The following is a 19,094-nucleotide window of genomic DNA, read 5'->3' as shown; positions in this document are numbered from 1 at the left end:
ACCAAAGGTGTAATGATTTCTACACCTACATTGTTGAACTGGATAACTGACAATGTCAGACTGCTCGGTGAGATTGCTAAAGTGAACTTGTCATCAGTGACTACAGTGTACTCCACTGGAGCGCAAGCTACCGTGAGAACTTCCTTAATGATTGTTGCAGTTATAGACACCTTGCAGATGACCACCTGGAGCTCTATTTGTAAGTCTGTGGTTGTGCTCTCACTAGTCTAAGATGTAACGTTGAGCTGGGTAGAGCATCCCTTACGTTATTTTTCACCTACATACCTGTCTGCACGTATATCAAGGAAGCTGGGGGGGAGCCATGAAACAGGAGTCACCCACCATAAGGATGTGCATGTGGCAAACGCTGGAGGAAAAAAGGAAAGCATTTCCTGATAAGAGTAATTCTTCCAAGAGATACTGTACATGTGCACAGTCACTACTCACACTCTTCGCCCTCTCCCTCAGCCTGTGTGTGCAGTTGTGATCTTTCAGTTGTGAGGAACCTGAAGAGAGTGTGGCATGTTCAGCCACTGAACTAAAGAATTGCAAGAGGGAAAGGGTATGACCTGCTTGTCAGGAAAGGCTTCTTCACTTGAGTGTTTCTTTTCACGCAGAACAAATGGACACTATGAACAGCATGTCCTGAAGAATTTCAGTTACTTGAAATCTTTCTATGCTGCTGCATATTAAAGAAAAATTTGCTTGAGATATATAAAAGAAAAGCATGGCAAATTTCAGCCTGGAAGATAATTTTATGAAAATACACATAATGAAAATACTAACCAGGTCTTTTACAACAGTGATGCAAATAGTGTTATTATAAGAGAGTAAAATTTTATAATACAATAAGTTATTTTATAGTATCATTAAAGCCATTTGAAAAAGATAGCCATGCTGGAAACATCTGTGATGTGCCAGATTCAATCACATTCAGTGGCGCCTTGGCCGTTTTTAATTACCTGGAGAGTGAGCACATCATAAAAATTGAGGTCATCACAGAGACCTCTTTTGAATTAGCTCTGCTTACCACTCACAACTGTCAGTCTTGAGAGAAGCTTCTATTTTAATCATATCTCAGTTCTGATATTTAGATATTCTGATACTCATTCCTTCAACAACTCTGCATTGAGTGACAGTGAACAAACAGGCAAAAACACCTCAATATTTAAGATGGATGGAGAACTAGTAAACAAATAATTACACTGTAATAATCATATCTGCTATGTTTTTGAATAGGCTAATAGATTTTTTAAAATTACTTTTATAGTCTTTTCAAAGTACCATTAAAACTGGGCACTGTTTTATTCTCTTCTGAAGAGAACATGTACGTGCATTTGTCCTAAAACTTTGAACATTTCTTTTATATTGCTTACATAAAATAAGTTCTGTTAACCAAAACCTTGGGAACTGGAAACATCCTTTACTCAAATCTGCCTTTGTAATTGTGCTTGTGCACAGAGATCACCCCTAAGCCATAAGCAGTGTTGGTGCCTGCTGTGCTTATGCTGAACAATTCCCTTGAATCCAGAATCTTGTAAGTGAGCTTTACTGAAATCATCTGTTGCCACTCATTTCAGATTTAGAACACAAATACAGAACAAATGTGGAACATAGACTATTCTAAGAAATAAAAATATGATGAGAAATTTTTTATTTAAATTAAAGGAAAGGAAAATGTGCTGAAGAACATACCAGCTGACATCTTCAAGATCAGCAAATGCTCCCAACATTTAGGAATGCCACCCAAAAGGACTGCAGTGCCTCAGGGATATGCCCTTTATCCTTGATCATTTTTAGCATAAGACAAGATAAGCTAAAAAAAAAAAAAACCCAATAGAATTATTTATTTAAAAATCAACCACACTTCCTATACATATGGAGTAGGGTTAAAAAACAAAAACAAAGAAAAAAACCCTCACCTGTATCTGCCTAACACTTTAGCTGATCCTAAATGTTTTCTTCATTGTTCCTGTGTGTGATTCAGCGGATAATTCAGCACATACTTGGGGTTACCATTCAGCTCTTACATATTCAGTCTGCATTCATATAAAAGAATCCAAACCCAGAGGACCTCTGTGTGCCCAGAATAAGCAGATGCATCTCAGATGCTCATCCAGATTTAGAACTGCCCTCTCACTGCAAGCAGAAACACTCATTCACAATTCATTCATTCATTCATTCTCTGAAGTGGGAAGGGTTCCTCCCACAAACCACCCACACGGATTCATTTTCAGAGAGTCTAATATACCTGGAGCATGGCCCCAGGGGTTTGCAACTGCTCAGGCACATAGTTCAGGTGGAATTGATTCAACTCATTTAGACATCTATCTATATCAGATCTCATCACCTCTTTCTGGAAGGCAACATATACTGTTAGGGCATGTTACATTTTATCCTAACAGAGACATGTAAAATAGATCAGATTAATTATGCCCTCGCAGTGCCTGTTTCTCTCTATTCAGTTTGAAGGGTGCACGGGGGATTACCTATACTCCTTACTATAGGCTACTACATTTGTTTAGAGGAACCGTGTGCTTATCGACTATGCCATGTTCCGTTAAGCTCTGAAGTAATGAAAATTCATCATAAGAAACAAGGCCACACACTGTGCTGGGAAATGTTCAAATCCCAGAATAAAGCTTTTCCACTTGTAACCCTATATTCCATCTAAATTGTTAATCAGAGTTTATATAACCTTGTAACTAGGATTAGCAAATGCTGCCAATTACTGACTCTTGTTTAATATCAGGCACGGAATAATGAGTCCTTCCACACTAATAATTAGCTTGGAGACCCTGGCCATGCTAGAACTTTATCTTTTCAGGAAAGTCATGACACCATCATATTTACCTAAAATAAGTGTCTTTTCTTTCTAAGTTGGTAAAAATCCATGGTTGTCCTGTACTCACTAAAGACTTGAAGAATTTCAAAATACAGTCAATGTTTTCATTGCTATCAATTTTCTGAATCTCTTCTTTCTTCAAAACTTTCTGCATATCTTCTGCGTCAAATTCAGACTTCTTTTTTATACTAATCTTAATAATTCTGTGTCAGCCTCCCATGCTTGTATTTACATATATATTTATTATTTTCTACAATTGTTCCATTGACTCCAGCAATTCTTGTCCTGAGGGTTTTTCTGATTTTCTGTATGTCTTCCTGTAATTTACTTCTTTCTTAAAGCTTACAAATCTGCAAATTTGTATCAGGGAAACAGCACAATCTCTCTTTTCTTATAATCTTGGATCATCAGATTGCCCACAGCCTGAAGCATAGAGAGGATGAAACAATCTTATATTGTTTGTGCTTTTCTTTCACAGAGTTCTTAACAAAGAAGTCATTGGAGGAACACAATCCATTTTGGTTTCTTGGGTCCTTCAGCTCTGATGTTGCAATACTTATAATTTAGGCACCCTGGTTCAGCAGAGACTCCATATCCAAGCTGTTTGAGTTGTAAGATTGTAGTAAGTCCATGGATAAAATCATTTAAATATAGACTCATGGATAAAAGGATAAATTTATCTATGGACAAATGAATTTATCCATAGAATCTGATTAATTATTATTTTATTTCTATCCAATGATTTTCTAATGTGAAACACACAAAGTGTCAAAGAATCCATTACTGCAGCTGCTCAAGATTCTATGAGGTCATTATATGATTGTTTTAGCTTTAGAAAATGCATTCCCTATAGGTGGCTATGCTTAGTTGAGCCTAGTGATTATTTGTGATCTTACTTCTCGGTTTCTCCATTCCACCACCACATGGTTCTTCACGAAATATTGACTCCATTGTTATCAATGGGATTTTGTCATTTCGCTGTGGCTCCTCTTCATTCCAGTCAAGCACAATAAGCCCAGCTGTGTCATGTATGATGACAGCTACTTCCTGAGAGTTGGCAGAAAGGGAAATAGGAAGGTGGTTCAATGGTCTTTTTTTCCCCGCCAGAGTTGAGAACTCACCCCTGAAGTGGTCGAGTAATGAAGTACTCCTGGCCCTTACAAACACAGACATCTGGGAGAGGAATCTAGTAAGTTTTGTGCCCTCCTAAAAATCTAGCTATAAAAGTAACAGCAGCTTTTAAAAAGATATTGTTTTCCTCGATCATACAGAATCCATTACAGATTTGAGAGTTTATTTTTTAAGCTCAGTAATCATACATTATAAACACTTTACACCTTGTCGATACCAGACAAAAATAATTGACTTAATCTTATTTTTATTTTCCAAAAGGAATTATTTTTTTAAAAGAAAGAATCCCGTAGCAATATTATACACGCCATACAAAAGTCCTGTACAGCTATTAGTAGCCCTCTTTTAACAACTTCTAGTGCTTCATACATTAGGACTGTCAGTATATGATATATATGTATGTAAATGTAAAGAACATTATTGTCCCAAGAAAGAAGGCTACCAGAAAAAGCAGAGCCTACTACATCCTCGTGTAATTATTTCAGAGTAGCTCTGCTGTTATTGAAGTGTTTGGAATGTTTCAGTGGATTATAATATGCATTTGTGTCTAATTTTTAGAGGTCAGAGATGTTACAAACTGCCAGCAAAGCCCAGCATATTTTGAGACTTTCCCAAGTGATTGGAGACAAAATGATAGACCTTCCAAAATGACATTTACATTAATGCGTTTAAGCAATAAGCAGAAGAGAGTCAAGAAAAAAGTGACTTTTAAAATCAAATTACAACAAATTGCTCTGTTATTTTATAGTCTCTAAATTGCAACAGAGTTCCACTGAAGATTTTTTAAAAAGCTTCAGAATTACTAGAAAAGTGAGGTGCTTTATGTACAGCTGCTTCATTCCAGCCAGATAATTTTTCTTTAATGCAGTTCCTATGTATGTGCACTTGCTTCTAAACAGACACCCTCATAGTATGTTTCTCTGAATTCAATCGTACGGTATTTTCTTCTGATATTATCAGTCAACTTTTCTGTATTTTCACAAGATGCTGGTGATCTTTTTTATTACTGGCACAGTAACTTTATTTTGGAGAGGTATTAGCCTTGGCATACTTAAGTTGAAAGTACAGTTCTAATATTGAGCTGTATCTGGTGCTACTCTAAGTTTTCCTGTAAATTTATCTGCAATGAAATAGCCAGATGCACTTGGAAGAAACTGCAAAAAAAGTTCTTTTTTCATTTTAAATAATTGTTATTTAATTTTGATTTATTAAAAATGTACTGCTTTGCATATTACATTTTATTGTTGCATAAATAATAGACTAACTCAGGATTCAGTGTAAGGGAGCTGTAGATACTGACATTAGTCTTACTGAAACAGAATATGTGTCCTATTGTGTGCAGGCAACTCCCAGAAGCAATAACCCTTGGAAAATGGTTTCTTTGAACTAAGCTACAAAAATTGGGATGATGTTATATAACCATTGACCAACTAATGGACTTGACAGGGGAAAATTGATGCTGTTTTTCAGTCAATTTTTTTTCATCATAGTTCATTTAGTTTAACTCAGTGAAGCTCAGACTTAGAGTATCAAAGTGAATGGAAGAAATATGGAAGACAGCATCATCCTGGTAGGAAGCAATTATTCCACCTCTGAATGAAGAAATTCATTATGTGTGATGCAAAATGGGACATTTTAGAAAGAAAAATCAGTCAGCGTTTGAAAGATTTACCGTAGTTATGTCAGATCAGAATTTTGTGCCAAGGCTTGGCTAAGTAACTGCTATGTTTCCATTACTGTGCAGAAACTGATCAGGGAAGAAGATTTAATGAGTCATTAGTATTTTGTATTTTTTGACATTCAGTAAGAGCTATCAGAGTTTACTGTTGAATACTAATACTTCCGTGTTCTTAAGATATACATCGTTATTGGAAAATGCTGTGAAACTCATCCGTCCTGTTTGCAAGAAGATGTAATTTTAGGAGCCATTCCAAAGAAAATAATTTTACAAAATAAAACAGAAATGAGGCATATACTGAGACTGAGATCTCAGTCCTGGTTTTTTGTCCTTCTTTGCCTTTGGACCTGCTGGCAAACAACTAAAAGCCACAAGGCAGAACACCAAGATCCATAGATTTGGGTAATCATATTCTTCTTGCTACATCCTGATCACTCTCCCACTTGCCTGACCTCAAAACAGCAAGCTGCTGGGAGATAAGTGAATATGGGTGGGAACTGGCAGCCAGCATTAGTGTGTGCCTGCTGCTCACGATCCACCTCTACAACTCCAGCTTAACTTTGCTCAGCTTGTGTCAACAGGAATCCAGCCTCTTCATAAAGAGAGAATATGGTTTGATACTCCATATATTGGACCATAAATAAATGCTGACAATCTCTTTTTTCTGTGAAACCAGTGCATACTCTGGCTATGGTTTGCTCTTGTACCATGTCTGGCTGCATTGCCAGTGAATTAGACTGCTTTCAGACTAATGAAAAAGCCAATATACTCCTATTGCCTTTTAAAGGTTAACACGCATTCAAAAAGCAGAGCTGAAAGCAGACACCTACAGAGAACCAAGGCCAATTAAGCCCACAGAATCCTCTAGGTTGCTTTTTTGACTTTCAAGACATTAGTTCTTTGGCAGGTTAACAATTCTCCTTTTCCCTCTTTTTTCCTCATGGTTTTTTCTTACGCCATTTCTTACCTTTTCTATTCTTCCTCTGCTCCATGATCTCCAATCACTGTCTAATTTGATTTCTGTTCGCCTTTCACATTTCCAAAGTCAGACTTGAACTCAAGAGCAGGCATTCATGGCAAGACTCCTTCTGCACGCCAGAGGCATAGGAGGGTTTCTTCCTTACTTAACGATGTGAAAAAGCTGTTTGGTTATGTGCCAACAGCATCTGATGCTCTGTGACCCATTTTCACAGCCTGTCCCCTATGCAACGTCAGTGCTTCTGTGTCTTTATAGACTGTAATAAGACCTGTAGCCATTGCTCTCCTAACTCTTGTTTCTCTCAAGAAAATAAAGTAGGGATGAAAAGTTACATATCTTCATAATCTCAGAAAAAGTTGAGCCTAGTCTTGGAAGTACATATGCACAGGCAGAGTTGCACAGGGCCTACTTTCACAGGAATGCAGGCTTGCAGGATCAGATCTTCAGTGCCATAACTGACAACCTTATTGAACTCACTGTAATGGCTTTATTTGGCTTTGGAGCAGTTTAGTCAAAGCACTTTCAATTTTTTAAAAAGTTTTCCAACTCTGAGAAGTCATGGAGATTGTTTACTGAGAGGTGGGTCAAAGAGCTGTGTACTCAGAAAAGAAGAGTGGGAGACATCCTTATGAGGTCATCAGGTTTGATTTTAGCATCTTCATGGAAGTTCAAGGGAAACAAGAACAATATGCAAATACCCTCCCATTGAGCAAGTACCATTCCAGTGCAAGCTCTTCTGAGTTATATTTTCTATATCTCCTCTTTTTTCTTCATATTCTTCAATCTTTTTTCTAATACTATATATCCCATGCATGCTCCGTATAAATGCCTAGGAACAAGCGTGTGAAGCGGCATCTTCAGTCCTACAAAGATTAAATGGCAGAAAGAAAGGGATTAGGGATCTTTCACTGTCTTCTGCCCCCTCATATGACTTTCTTCTTAAATCAAACCTTAATATAGAGATTTATTTGGCCTTTTTGCATAGATCCTTTTATTTTAATTATACTAAAGCACTACGGGAGGAAGACTGAGCATAGTAGAGAAGTGGAAGTGATGGATTAGTATATTTTATGAACTCTCACAAAAATCAATACCAGAAAGGTTTGTGAAAAACGTTTAATGAAAAGGGATTACGAACTAGCCAGCATTTAGGTTCTGCCTGGATCCACCTCGTGTTTAAAAGGGCTTCACAAAAAACACCCCACCATATAGGTGAACACCAGACCAATGTCTTATTAATGATCTAAACTAACATACTGCTGTGAAATAATCTGATATCAAGTAAAATAAATCAAGTCCAGTATATTTGACATTTTATTTTCTCCTATGTACAAGGGCCCTTTTTTTTAATTAAAGCTGAGTCAGGGCTAAAATACATAGGTGCTTCTCTTTTACTGATACAAGAACATATTTAACTCAAATACTTAATACACTATACACTGCTAAATTCTTTACCATATCTTTAACACTTTAGTGCCAGGTTTACATTTCATAAAATCTCCTCTGTATGGTAAAATTGATCAGGCTATTTTAACCGAAAAGCAAGGGGGGAAATAAATAAAGGCATGAGCTGTATGTATGTATGGGCACACCACAATTTTAGAGGCAGTGTCCATCTATCTGTCCAGTCCACTTACAGTAACCCTGGTCTTCCTCAGGTTGGTGCTGGGAGGAATGCATACATGTGGGGAACCTTTATCTAAAGTCATCCCGAGGAATTCTGTCCCTGTTGAATTCAGGTGAGATGCTGACTCATAAGATGGAAAGGACAAGAAGTGGCCAGAAGCAAGGAATAAACTATTCCCCAAATTCACAAGAGCAAGCTGGTTCCTCTTTCCTGCTCTAAGAGTCAAGCAGCTCCACACTGCAGTAGGAAGCTTGGGCTCCAGAAGACTGTGGTACTCTTTCTGCAGTACTGAAACAGCTTTCTAATGCATTGTGGTACTTGTAAGATCAGCAAGGTAGCCTTCTGTCTCCTGCGAGAACAGGATGAAAGAAGCATGCACAGGCAATATCAGCGGTTTCTTTACCACAGCCGCAGCAGGCTGTCACTCCCCTCACATCCTCCCTAAACAGCCAACTGAGCAATTTCTGGTGATGTGGTATTTCCACGACTTAGCAATGTGCTTATAGGAAAAGGTGACAATCTCCAAGCCTTTAGGTTGGGATGGTTTCAGATCCAGAGCCTGGATGCTGTCCATGTTCCCTCAGAAGACGTTCACACAGTCCTTCATGAACTATTCTGCACACCTCAGCACCAAATTTCTTTGGCAGACAGCTAAGACAGTATAGTCAACTTCTGGAACTATCTTACCAACAAGTAAGAAGACACGGATAAAAATATTATCTTCCTTGTAATCAGTTTCTTTAGTTGCAATGGACTGCTGGAGGACCAATATCCAGATGACAGAGCTATGAAATATTAGCAGGGACCACTTACTCCCCCACCCTTCCCTGCCTTTCCTTAGCTGACACTGTGCAGTTTCCCTGCACTTTGCCAACAAACCTCCAGGTGGCTGCAGGGAGAAGGAAAGCAAGGCAAAACACCTACTCTGCAAGTGGGCCTAGATATGGTTTCCATTGCTTCACATTCCGTGGATATGTCTACATGAGTGTTTTACTTAATATTTGGACCGGGCTTTTGAGGGAAATGGCCCAACTGCCTGAGCTCCCCACATCTTGGTTCTCATTATGGAACTGTTTGGGCTACATGAACAGGATGACATTTGGATTAAATTCACCTGAAAGCTCTGCTCTCCTGGAGAATGCCTAACGTGCTCCAACCTTTCTGGGTGTCCAGTCATCGGGGTCACGAAACAGCTAGTCCAGAATACTACTCAGAACACATATAATGGGGGTGTAAGCTCCTTGGCATCAAATGTTGTGCCATCCCGATCAATTCCTCTTGCACCACATCATTTGCTAATAGACCCCTGGCAACTACCACAGTACCTAGAAGCTACTTGTAAGTACAGAATCCATCTTTCCAAATGAGATATAGGCTGTGACAGATGTCTCATTTAGGACAGCACATTACATAGATTAATTCCTCTAGATGATAAAGATCCTCACTCCATTCTGTTAAATGTAATTTATATGCGTGTAATTAAAAAAAAAAAGATAAAGTGACTGGTAACAATATATTCCCTCATCATTCTACTGCCAGAATTCAAACAAACACTATAAAATGACTAAAAACTCTAAGACAATCAACTTCTGTCCTCTTGAGTCTGCAAGCACCCTCCAGGATTTGCACGCAAACCAAATTCTTGTTTTGCCAAGACTTCTGAGGGGTGCACATCAATGTTTTGCTCAGCCCAGTCTACTCCTTCCCTCCATTTATTGCCTAGGGTATAGATCTTGAAACGTTCTTATCAGCCATTACCTGCACACAGTCATGTATCTTCCTTCTGACTGACCCAAATCATTCGCAGTGCAGAGCAACTTCCTCCCATCATGTGTTTTAAGTAGATCCACTGGTCACTGATGTAAAAAAAAAGCCCATTTTGCTTTATAAATGTCTGTTTAAAACACCACCAGTGTTGATGATTGCAGTGCTCTATTCATATCTTTCTGAGACATCCTGAGTTCATACAAGTGTTGCCATCAGTCAGCTCTTCTGCTAGGGGAACTCTGTGGTCCCCACACCCTTATGCATACGGGAGATGTCCAAACCTGCCCACCAGTGACAAAGTGGAAGTGCCTCGGGGCCAGGACCACTGAAGAATTTTAGGTGACTTTAAGGTCAATGTTTAGGGGGCTGAGGAAGTCATGTGTCTTCAGGACCAAGTGGGGACTAAGAAGGGACATTCAAAGCCAAGGTTCAACTCAGTCACATCATTTCTACACTAGGTGCCTGTTTGCGTTTTAGTACATCTGGACTTGAGCCCCTGAACCTTTGAATGCTGTGTGAAGAAATACATCATTAGTGTTACTGAATGTTGCCTCTGCTAAAATCTCACACATAATAGTTCCAGAAGGCTTTAAAATCACTGCTTAAGCTTCACTGCAGTTTCCATTGCCAGGAAGCTCCAATGACTGACTTAATTAGGTAAATCCACCCTTAGTTAATTTAGAAATAGGACCTGTATAAACATCAGAAATTTAGGATTGTGATTAATATAGCAAATGTAATTCTGCCATGTAATTTAAATTATATGTAAGTCATATCATAAATCTGTAAATGCTTCCAAAGTCTGTAGCATTAATTTTGCTAGAAAGTAAGAAATATTTCTGCAGTGTTTGATTGCTTTTCAAACTTCAGGTCTGATATGCTCTTCAAAAATCTGTCCCAATCTGCCTTCTTATTATAGTCAATAGAACTTAAAAATAAAAATTTATGCCTACATGTGGAATACTTACCTAGGCGAAATACTTTACAAAAAAAAACCATGAGCTGTTTCAATGTTTATAGCTTTTTGCTAAAACAAACTATGGCAACAGTTATATTCAACTACCTCGACACTGCTTTATGAAAATATATTAAATTTTAAATATTGAAAATACAAACTTTGATTAATGTTTCATTACATAATGCATACAAACATGCATTGAAAAATATTCCCATGAAGCAGACCTCCCATGTAAATCACTCAGGGAAAAACTGATTTCCCATTTCATAAAAGTGTAAATCTAAGGATCTAAAGCAAAAAGCCATAGAATAAGTTGTTAAATCACAAACATTGCTTAATAAAGATTACTAGTACTATATTAGATGTCTGATGCAGAACAGGCTCATACTTGTGCCCTTGTACTCAGCATGCTCATGACAGAAGTTTGTGCCATCTGAGAATCATGGGGTAAGGCATCAAACTATTTTGTGCATATGGTCCTAATATGGAACCATGATGCAGTTACCCATTGTTAGGATTTTAAATTGTCCATCTGGAGTTTAAACTAATTGAAGGTGACTAACCAAGGAGATGTTGAGGAGAGGCAGATCATAGAAACAGTGTCATAGAATGGTTTGGGTTGGAAGGGACCTTTGACGATCAAAGAAGATAGAATCTTCTGCTACCTCTGGCCATCAGTGATAAGCCAATATTGCCTGAGTTATTTTCAGATTTGGGTATAAAAAGTGAAGTTTCAGTGACTGTGCTTGACTGTGCTCAGATATCATGGGTTTAGGTTTTAAGATATCAGCTGGATTTAGCTTCTTCGAAACTCTACAACTGAAGTTTCACACAAGCAGTGATTGGCAGTCAGCATCTAGACTCACTACCTGACGCATACCTACTAAAGGACCTGCTGGGGCGCAGTGCTCCACTCACCCAGATCGGCAGCTGTTGGCACGCGTGGAGCCAACACAGCATCTGCTGGGAGTGCGTGCACATATGTGTGGACACACAACACACACCCCTCCCAAATTTGCAGAAGACACAGTGGGTGAGCACATGCAGACCTGGGAACAGGGACGCATGTCTGAGTTCTGCAGTATGGATGAAGCCCACGTTATTTTATATGTGTCCAGGGAACGTACAGAATAGAGAAGGTAACATGGATGTAAAGTAAACTGGGACCACCAGTTGATTCATTTTCTCTAGCCTTAATATTCATCTGTTTAATTTTGGCTGATAGTGTAAAATTCAGTCTGGTGTCATCAGGAAGGGTGAGCCAATATTCAGGAACAAAAACCAGTAGGTATCAACTCTGATCCTGTGGTGTTCCCAGTGACTCCAGACGAAGCAGTTCTAGGTAATGGTCAAAAGAAGCAACACAATCACTAGCTTATGCTGAGCTTGGATTTTTTCTTTCCTTCTCATGGTTTTTAATTAGTACTTCTGTCCCTGCTACTTATTGTGGAAATGATACCAAAATTCTGAAGAAACAAAGCCTCATCTCTTTGGAAAATAAAAATCATTAATCCTGCACAGCTGACCCTACGAGGTGATTACTCAGCTAACACGGTACCTTCCTGCCATCTTGTGGCACTGTAGGGTTTGCAACTTTCTCTTATATTGCATAATTTTAATTTCAAATTAAGTTACTGGGTTTTAAGTTTCAGATGCCATCTAATTAAACAACACACACACAAACTGAGTGAAATCTTGGTCTGACTGATAACAGTGTAAGAACTCTTGTTGATTAAAAAACTTTCAGACTGCACTAATTGTATTAATTTCAATATCTTATTATGTAAAAAATGAAAATTAATTCAAACTAAAGAGTGCAAAAATGGGTTTCAGTTTTAAAGAACAAATACCATTATACTGAAATAATCTGAAGTTATCTCTGAAATAATACCTTGCATTTGTGTTATGAATTCATGTATATTTTTCATTTGGGATACTTTGGTGTTTTAAAATATCTACCTTTTTCAAGTCTGCTTGAAGAACAAAGAAACTGCATCTTTTATATAACTTCAGGCAAGATCTTTCAAGTTCTTGTTCAAAAGTTTACTTATTTTTCAAAAATAAAGGAACATACGAGAATGTTCTACTGTCAGATTTCCTGCTCCTGCTTTCAGGCTGGAATCACCAACTCGATCTTTGAGCATGGATGCACCACGAGGAATTAATATCAAAGCACAAGCTGGGAATATTGAAGCTCTTTCCCAAATGGATATCAAACTACACAGCAGTGATGGTGTGGTGAGTACAAGCCCTTCTGTTTCCATAACTATGGTCGGTCTTGCTGTCTGAATATAACTAATAACTTCAAGTCTTTTTTCAAGTTCTGTTAATTTAATTCCTTAGGTTTTAGGAGACAAGATATTAAAATTAATGGTGCCAATAAGACTTTTACTTATGGATCAGATTAAATAATACTGCCAATTGACATAATGTTGTATTAGCTTGGAGAAATGCTTTCTAATAAAATCCTGATAGCACTCAGCTCCCCACCAGCACGGTGATCCCCAGGCACCCCAGTGGGGTCCTTGGCCAGAGGTAGACACTCAGCCCCAGAGTTGATAAATTAAGGAGTGAAGCTCTGCAGACATCATTAAGAGCTGCCCCATCAGCAACGCATGCAACATGCAGCAGCCTGTTTATCCCCTCTGCGAGGTTGTACAGTGCCAGTTCTTCCACAGAGGAACTCCAGACCAGACTGTATGTCCATCCTTAACCAGCTGGCATGGCTGCGAGGCTTCAGCACTCAGGCCAGGACAGACCTGGGTCCAGTGGCAGCAGCAGCACCCATGCCCCACTAATCAGTGTACAGGCAGGGGCCCCATCTCTTATCACAGAATCATAGAATGGCTTGGGTTGGAAGGGACCTTAAAGATCATCTAGTTCCAACCCCCCTGCCATGGACCGGGACACCTTTCACTAGACCAGGTTGCTCAAAGCCCCATCCAGCCTGGCCTTGAACACTGCCAGGGAGGGGGCATCCACAGCTTCTCTGGGCAACCTGTTCCAGTGTCTCACTACCCTCTCAGTAAAGAACTTCTTCCTAATATCTAATCTAAATCTACCCTCTTTCAGTTTAAAACCATCCCCCCTTGTCCTGACATTACTTGTCCTTGTAAAATGTCCCTCTCCCGCTTTCCTGTAGGCCCCCTTCAGGTACTGGAAGGCTGCTATAAGGTCTCCCTGGAGCCTTCTCTTCTCCAGGCTGAACAGCCCCAACTCTCTCAGCCTGTCTTCATAGGAGAGGTGCTCCAGCCTTCTCATCGTCTTCATGGCCCTCCTCTGGACTCGCTCCAACAGCTCCATGTCCTTCTTATGTTGGGGTCCCCAGAGCTGGACGCAGTACTGCAGGTGGGGTCTCACAAGAGTGGAGTAGAGGGGCAGAATCACCTCCCTTGACCTGCTGGCCACGCTGCTTTAGATGCAGCCCAGGATATACAATTGGTTTTCTGGGCTGTGAGCGCACATTGCTGGCTCATACTCAGTTTTTCATCTACCAATACCCCCAAGTCCTTCTCGGAAGGACTGCTCTCAATCCACTCATCACCCAGCCTGTATCCATGTTTGGGATTGCCCCAACCTAGGTGCAGGACCTTGCACTTGGCCTTGTTGAACTTCATGGGGTCTCTGCTGAGGAGGACGGGCACCAGCTTATCCTTCTCCCATGTTCCAGTGTCTGCCAAGAGCCTAGGCCTGAGAGCAGCTTTCTGTGTAACAAGTCTGGGTAGAAAGCTATTCTTAAACGACTGCCTAGACAAAGTCAGGTTGTTTTATGGCATGTTATTGCATTATTATCTCTTAACGAGCCCATTTGCCCTGCTTTCTCCCATGCAGCTTTTGCTCGATGCTGAAACTGTGCGACTGCCCAAATTGCCTGAGGGTACAAAGGGTGAATCCGGTATTTCTCAGGGGCTTTACGAAATCTGTGTGTGTCCAGACGGAAAGCTCTACTTGTCAGTGGCCGGCGTGGGCTCCACTTGCCAAGAATACAGCCGTGTTTGCCAGTGAGGCACCAGAAAAGGCCGCACACCCCCTCACTAGTCTGAGTTTTATGTTATTGCTAAAGAGCATCACCAAAAGCAGAATTTTAAAAACAGAGTACTTCAGTTTAGGAAATAAATCTGTATCTACAATTCTGGACTACAGGGTGAAAGGGGAAGAAGAGCACAAATGACATTTCAACTTCAGAAGAATGACTTGAATCAAATTATATGTTCTGTCAGTAACACTTTGAAAACAGCCTTACTGAGAGCATTAAAAAAAATATAGGGAATATGTTTCCTTGCTGAACTATTATTCAGTCAGATGATTATGTCATTGTTAATATTTTTGAGCTCCATGTTTCTTTTCCTCTCACTACACATAAACACTTACTGCATTAGGGGGTGAAACTAAATTGAGGGAACTACTTGAACTATTTGCATTATTTGGGGAATTCAGAAAGTGCCAGCAAATGGTCTATGCAATTTTGTTCTTGCAATAACAGGATACGAAAAATGTGGTATTTGTATAAGTTCTGTGTAAAAGCTATTTGCTAATAGCTTTCTATTTAATTTGGCAACATACATGCTGATTTGCTTATTACGGAGATTCATATGAAAATAACTAATACAAAAAGCTCCAGGAGTCATTTACACCTGCCTGTGTCTCAAATCTGTTCACTATACAACAGAGAAATATGTTAGTATATTTTATAATAGCAATAGTTTGTTGTACTGCTTGTACCATTGTACTCATTTAAACTCTTTTATATTTTAGGATATGCTAATTCAACAAGGCAATTTGCTCTGCCAGCTGGACTAGTAAAAAGTAAAAAATCCTTAATGTGGCTCCAGATTGTCTGACACAAGGAACTGTTTGGGTGGTGGGAAAAAAATTCCTTTTTTGCAGCCCACAGGATTCACTATTTCATTTCCATCTGCAGTTGTTGACTTAAATTTCTGATCCTATCAGAGTGGGACTCCATCACAAATGGAGAGAGTAAAACTACTCTTTATTATTTTTTACATCAGGACTTTGGATACAAAGTAAATGCTCACCAGAGTTGACAAACCATTTTTTGACCTTGTAGAGAAACACAACTGCAGACCTATTCCCGTGTACAGTGTTGCACTGAATACAAATAAATTGTTTGCACACCTCTGGGTAGCAGGATTTGTATTTAATAGTCTGTTGTTTAAACCTCGTTGTTTTTTAACTCCTTTGATGCTGTTTTGTATACATTTGATTGTATTATTACCCAGGTAGGAGTGCTATCACATAGTGCCTTGGTATCTATTTACAGAAAGATTTAACCCATAATCATTATTAAACCACAGAATGTCCATCCTTTAGAGATAAGAACCACCCTTAAAGCAGGAGAATCAGAACAAAAGAATGATTAACACTACGCTGTTTTTTAAACTTGCTACTTCAGCTCTTGTGGACAGGCAAAGAAATCCCACACTCAGTTATGATCCCAGATACCCACAAAAGACTGAGTTGAGAAAGAGTCCCCAGTTAATCACTATTATTGAGGCAAAGCCCTTGGTAGTCCCTGCCTCAAGGGCTGCCTTTGTAATTTATCCGACAAGTCTAGTGCACAGTACTGAAATTACCCTTCAGTAGCAGGGTGGAGCCCTCAGCAATTAGTGCAAACTAAAAGCTTCAATAGGAAAAGTAGGAGATGTGCTTAAGCTGATCTTTTGGGTCCCTTCAGGAAAAGGAGGCAAGTGAATCAAGGTCTCCCATGTTATTTGGAGAGTGCTCTGATTGCAAACATACTGCCTAAGGGAGAAGTAGGAAGCCACACAGCTGCTGTTTTTGAAATTCCCTTTTCCTGGGCTTCTCTACCTTCAGGAGTGAGTCCAGGGCTGTTGGCGCTAAAGAGAGGAACAGATCTCTCTACTCCACAACTCTCTCTCTCAACTACCTATCTCTATCATCTTTCAACTATCTCTCTCTGTATCTCTTAACTATACCTATGTCTACAACTAAGCCCTCAGCTGAGGCAGGCTTTAACAGAAACCTGTCTTCAGCATTCCTTTAAAGTCAGTTTAGGTGGTTCCAGCTCTATGTGCAAGCTTTTGCAAACCAAATTATGAGCAGACTTAGCTTATTTATTGTATAGAAAGTATGAGTATTAAAATAAAGAACAGCAAATTCCATTGCATGTGCCAGATACCTAAAAACTGCTGCTACAAGTAACGTGGAGGGCTGTAGTGTCTACAGTCTTTTATAGATGTAGTACAACAGCAAAACCAGGACTTCAGTCCTTAGAGAATTCAGCCACTATCTAGTTTCAAGAGCATTTGAATTGTCATCATACCTATGTTTCTGACATCAAGGAATATATGCCCACTTCCATGCGGTACCAAACTACTCATTCACCTCATCTAATCCCTAAATATTAGCAGGTTACTATAAATAAGCACTTTAGTTACAATCTGCCTACTCTGCTGGCAATGGAAACATAGCATTTACAGTTATGCATTTTGAGCTTTTGTTTTGGAGGCACATTTTCAAATGTGATTTGCCAGTTAATACAGAGCAAGGGATTGAATCCAGGCGTCCATGTATCACAAGAGTAACCTAAGCCCTAAACTACTGGCTATTTGGAAGCCACGTCTGTTGCAACTTCTTGCACTGAAGTTGCTCTGTTTTAATGAACATTTTTACAAAGCTGTGGTATACAGCTAGGAAAATAAGGGTGCAGTTCCCTGGCTAGTAACACTACTAAGCATTATGGCACCTCAGTTAGTTAGACATTGCAATAAATACTGCCTTTCTTGTGAAGATAAACCTTTTGGACTTCTGTGAAGATAAACCTTTTGGACTTCCCTCAGTTCACAGGCGGATCCTGATTAGTACAGAAAAATGAACAGCTCTGCTGTATCCTCAGCTCTGCCATCATCCAGATTACCTTTTCATTGTTTAAACTTCATTCTTCTTTTCTTATGCTACAAAACTGACATTGAAAATATAGTTGCATTACAGAAGTTGTGCAGGTTTTTTAAAGTATGGATGGCAACTTCTTGTCACTGAAGAACATTTTTGGGATTTTTTCTTTTAGTTGTGGTTAGTGGAGAAACAAAGTTTATGCTAAAATTACCACAGTGTAATCAGCTGATGCTATAATCTGAATTGTTAATCTCAATATAGTTCATATGTCACTAAATTATTGTTTCTGATATCTCCATATGGATGTCTTTCCATCTCTCTTTAACACTTCAAAATTATTGTTTCTACTTAAATCAAACTTCAGTAAATAGATACAGATTAACAGAAAATTATGGCAGAGGAAAGTGAGAGTACACACTTCTCCAGTTTATTTTCAGAAGTGTTATCCAAATGGAGAAGAAAAAACTGCGCAGCATAGTGAACTGCATTGTTGGCATATTTTTTTCCCGCAAAAAGAATTATTTATATCAGTTCTTGTAACTGGTTGGGATTGTTACACAGTGGAAAAGTAAAAATATCAAAACAGTAGTAAAACTTTATTGGTGATTGCCCAAACACAACCCTCTTTGTTTCCATTTCACAGTCCTTTAGTATTGATGTTTGTCTATCTTTATATAGCTTTATGCAAAAGGAAATTGCAAGAATTAACTGAAAACTGAGTCCTTTAATAAACTTTATACGTTTTGAAAAGTCTGCTTCTCCTTTTGTGTTCAAATGAAACACAGCTTAAATGAATGTTTTCATTTTTAAAATAAAATTATCTTCCCAAGACTCTAAGAATGTGAAATGCACATTAAGTAAAAATATGAACAAAAATCTTGGCCCCAACAAAAAATTTACTTTCCAGAATTTAGAAAATGCTTTACAGTTAGGTTTCATTGCACATCTAGAACTTGTCTTCATCTGTAGTAGGTGAAAGTAAGCAAAAAATTATGCCAGTGCTACTGAATTAATCATCCAGAAAGCAAACCGAAGGAAAGATACAGTTTTGATGAAAAACTCATTGACAAAAACCTCCATGTGACAAAAATGTACGTCTTCTTCAAATGAAAACATCTACTTTGGCTGTGAAGTTTAATTATTTTTGAACTATTACTTCTACCTGTGTTCCACAATACCAATCCAGCCATCCTCAAAGTGTTCAGATCCAGCAATAGGAAATCTCGAAGTTGG

General features: G+C 38.9%; 1 protein-coding gene across 6 annotated transcripts in view; it reads left to right on the top strand.

The window, feature by feature from the left end:
* The window catches only part of SGCG (sarcoglycan gamma), a 180,088-nt gene extending 161,477 nt beyond the window's left edge, over positions 1–18,611 (top strand). For 5 of the 6 annotated variants that reach the window (XM_068425434.1, XM_068425433.1, XM_068425436.1 and 2 more), the window contains 2 exons: positions 13,052–13,223; positions 14,817–18,611. In XM_068425434.1, the coding sequence (XP_068281535.1) occupies positions 13,052–13,223; positions 14,817–14,990 (346 nt within the window). In that variant the 3' untranslated portion in view covers positions 14,991–18,611. The remainder of the gene's footprint in view (positions 1–13,051; positions 13,224–14,816) is intronic. The other variant, XM_068425439.1, reaches the window with a different exon arrangement.
* Positions 18,612–19,094: the final 483 nt, after the last annotated feature.

The sequence above is a fragment of the Nyctibius grandis genome, chromosome 2 (assembly GCF_013368605.1).
Source record: "Nyctibius grandis isolate bNycGra1 chromosome 2, bNycGra1.pri, whole genome shotgun sequence".
Lineage (NCBI taxonomy): Eukaryota > Metazoa > Chordata > Aves > Nyctibiiformes > Nyctibiidae > Nyctibius > Nyctibius grandis.
This window is presented reverse-complemented; position numbering and strand designations above follow the sequence as displayed.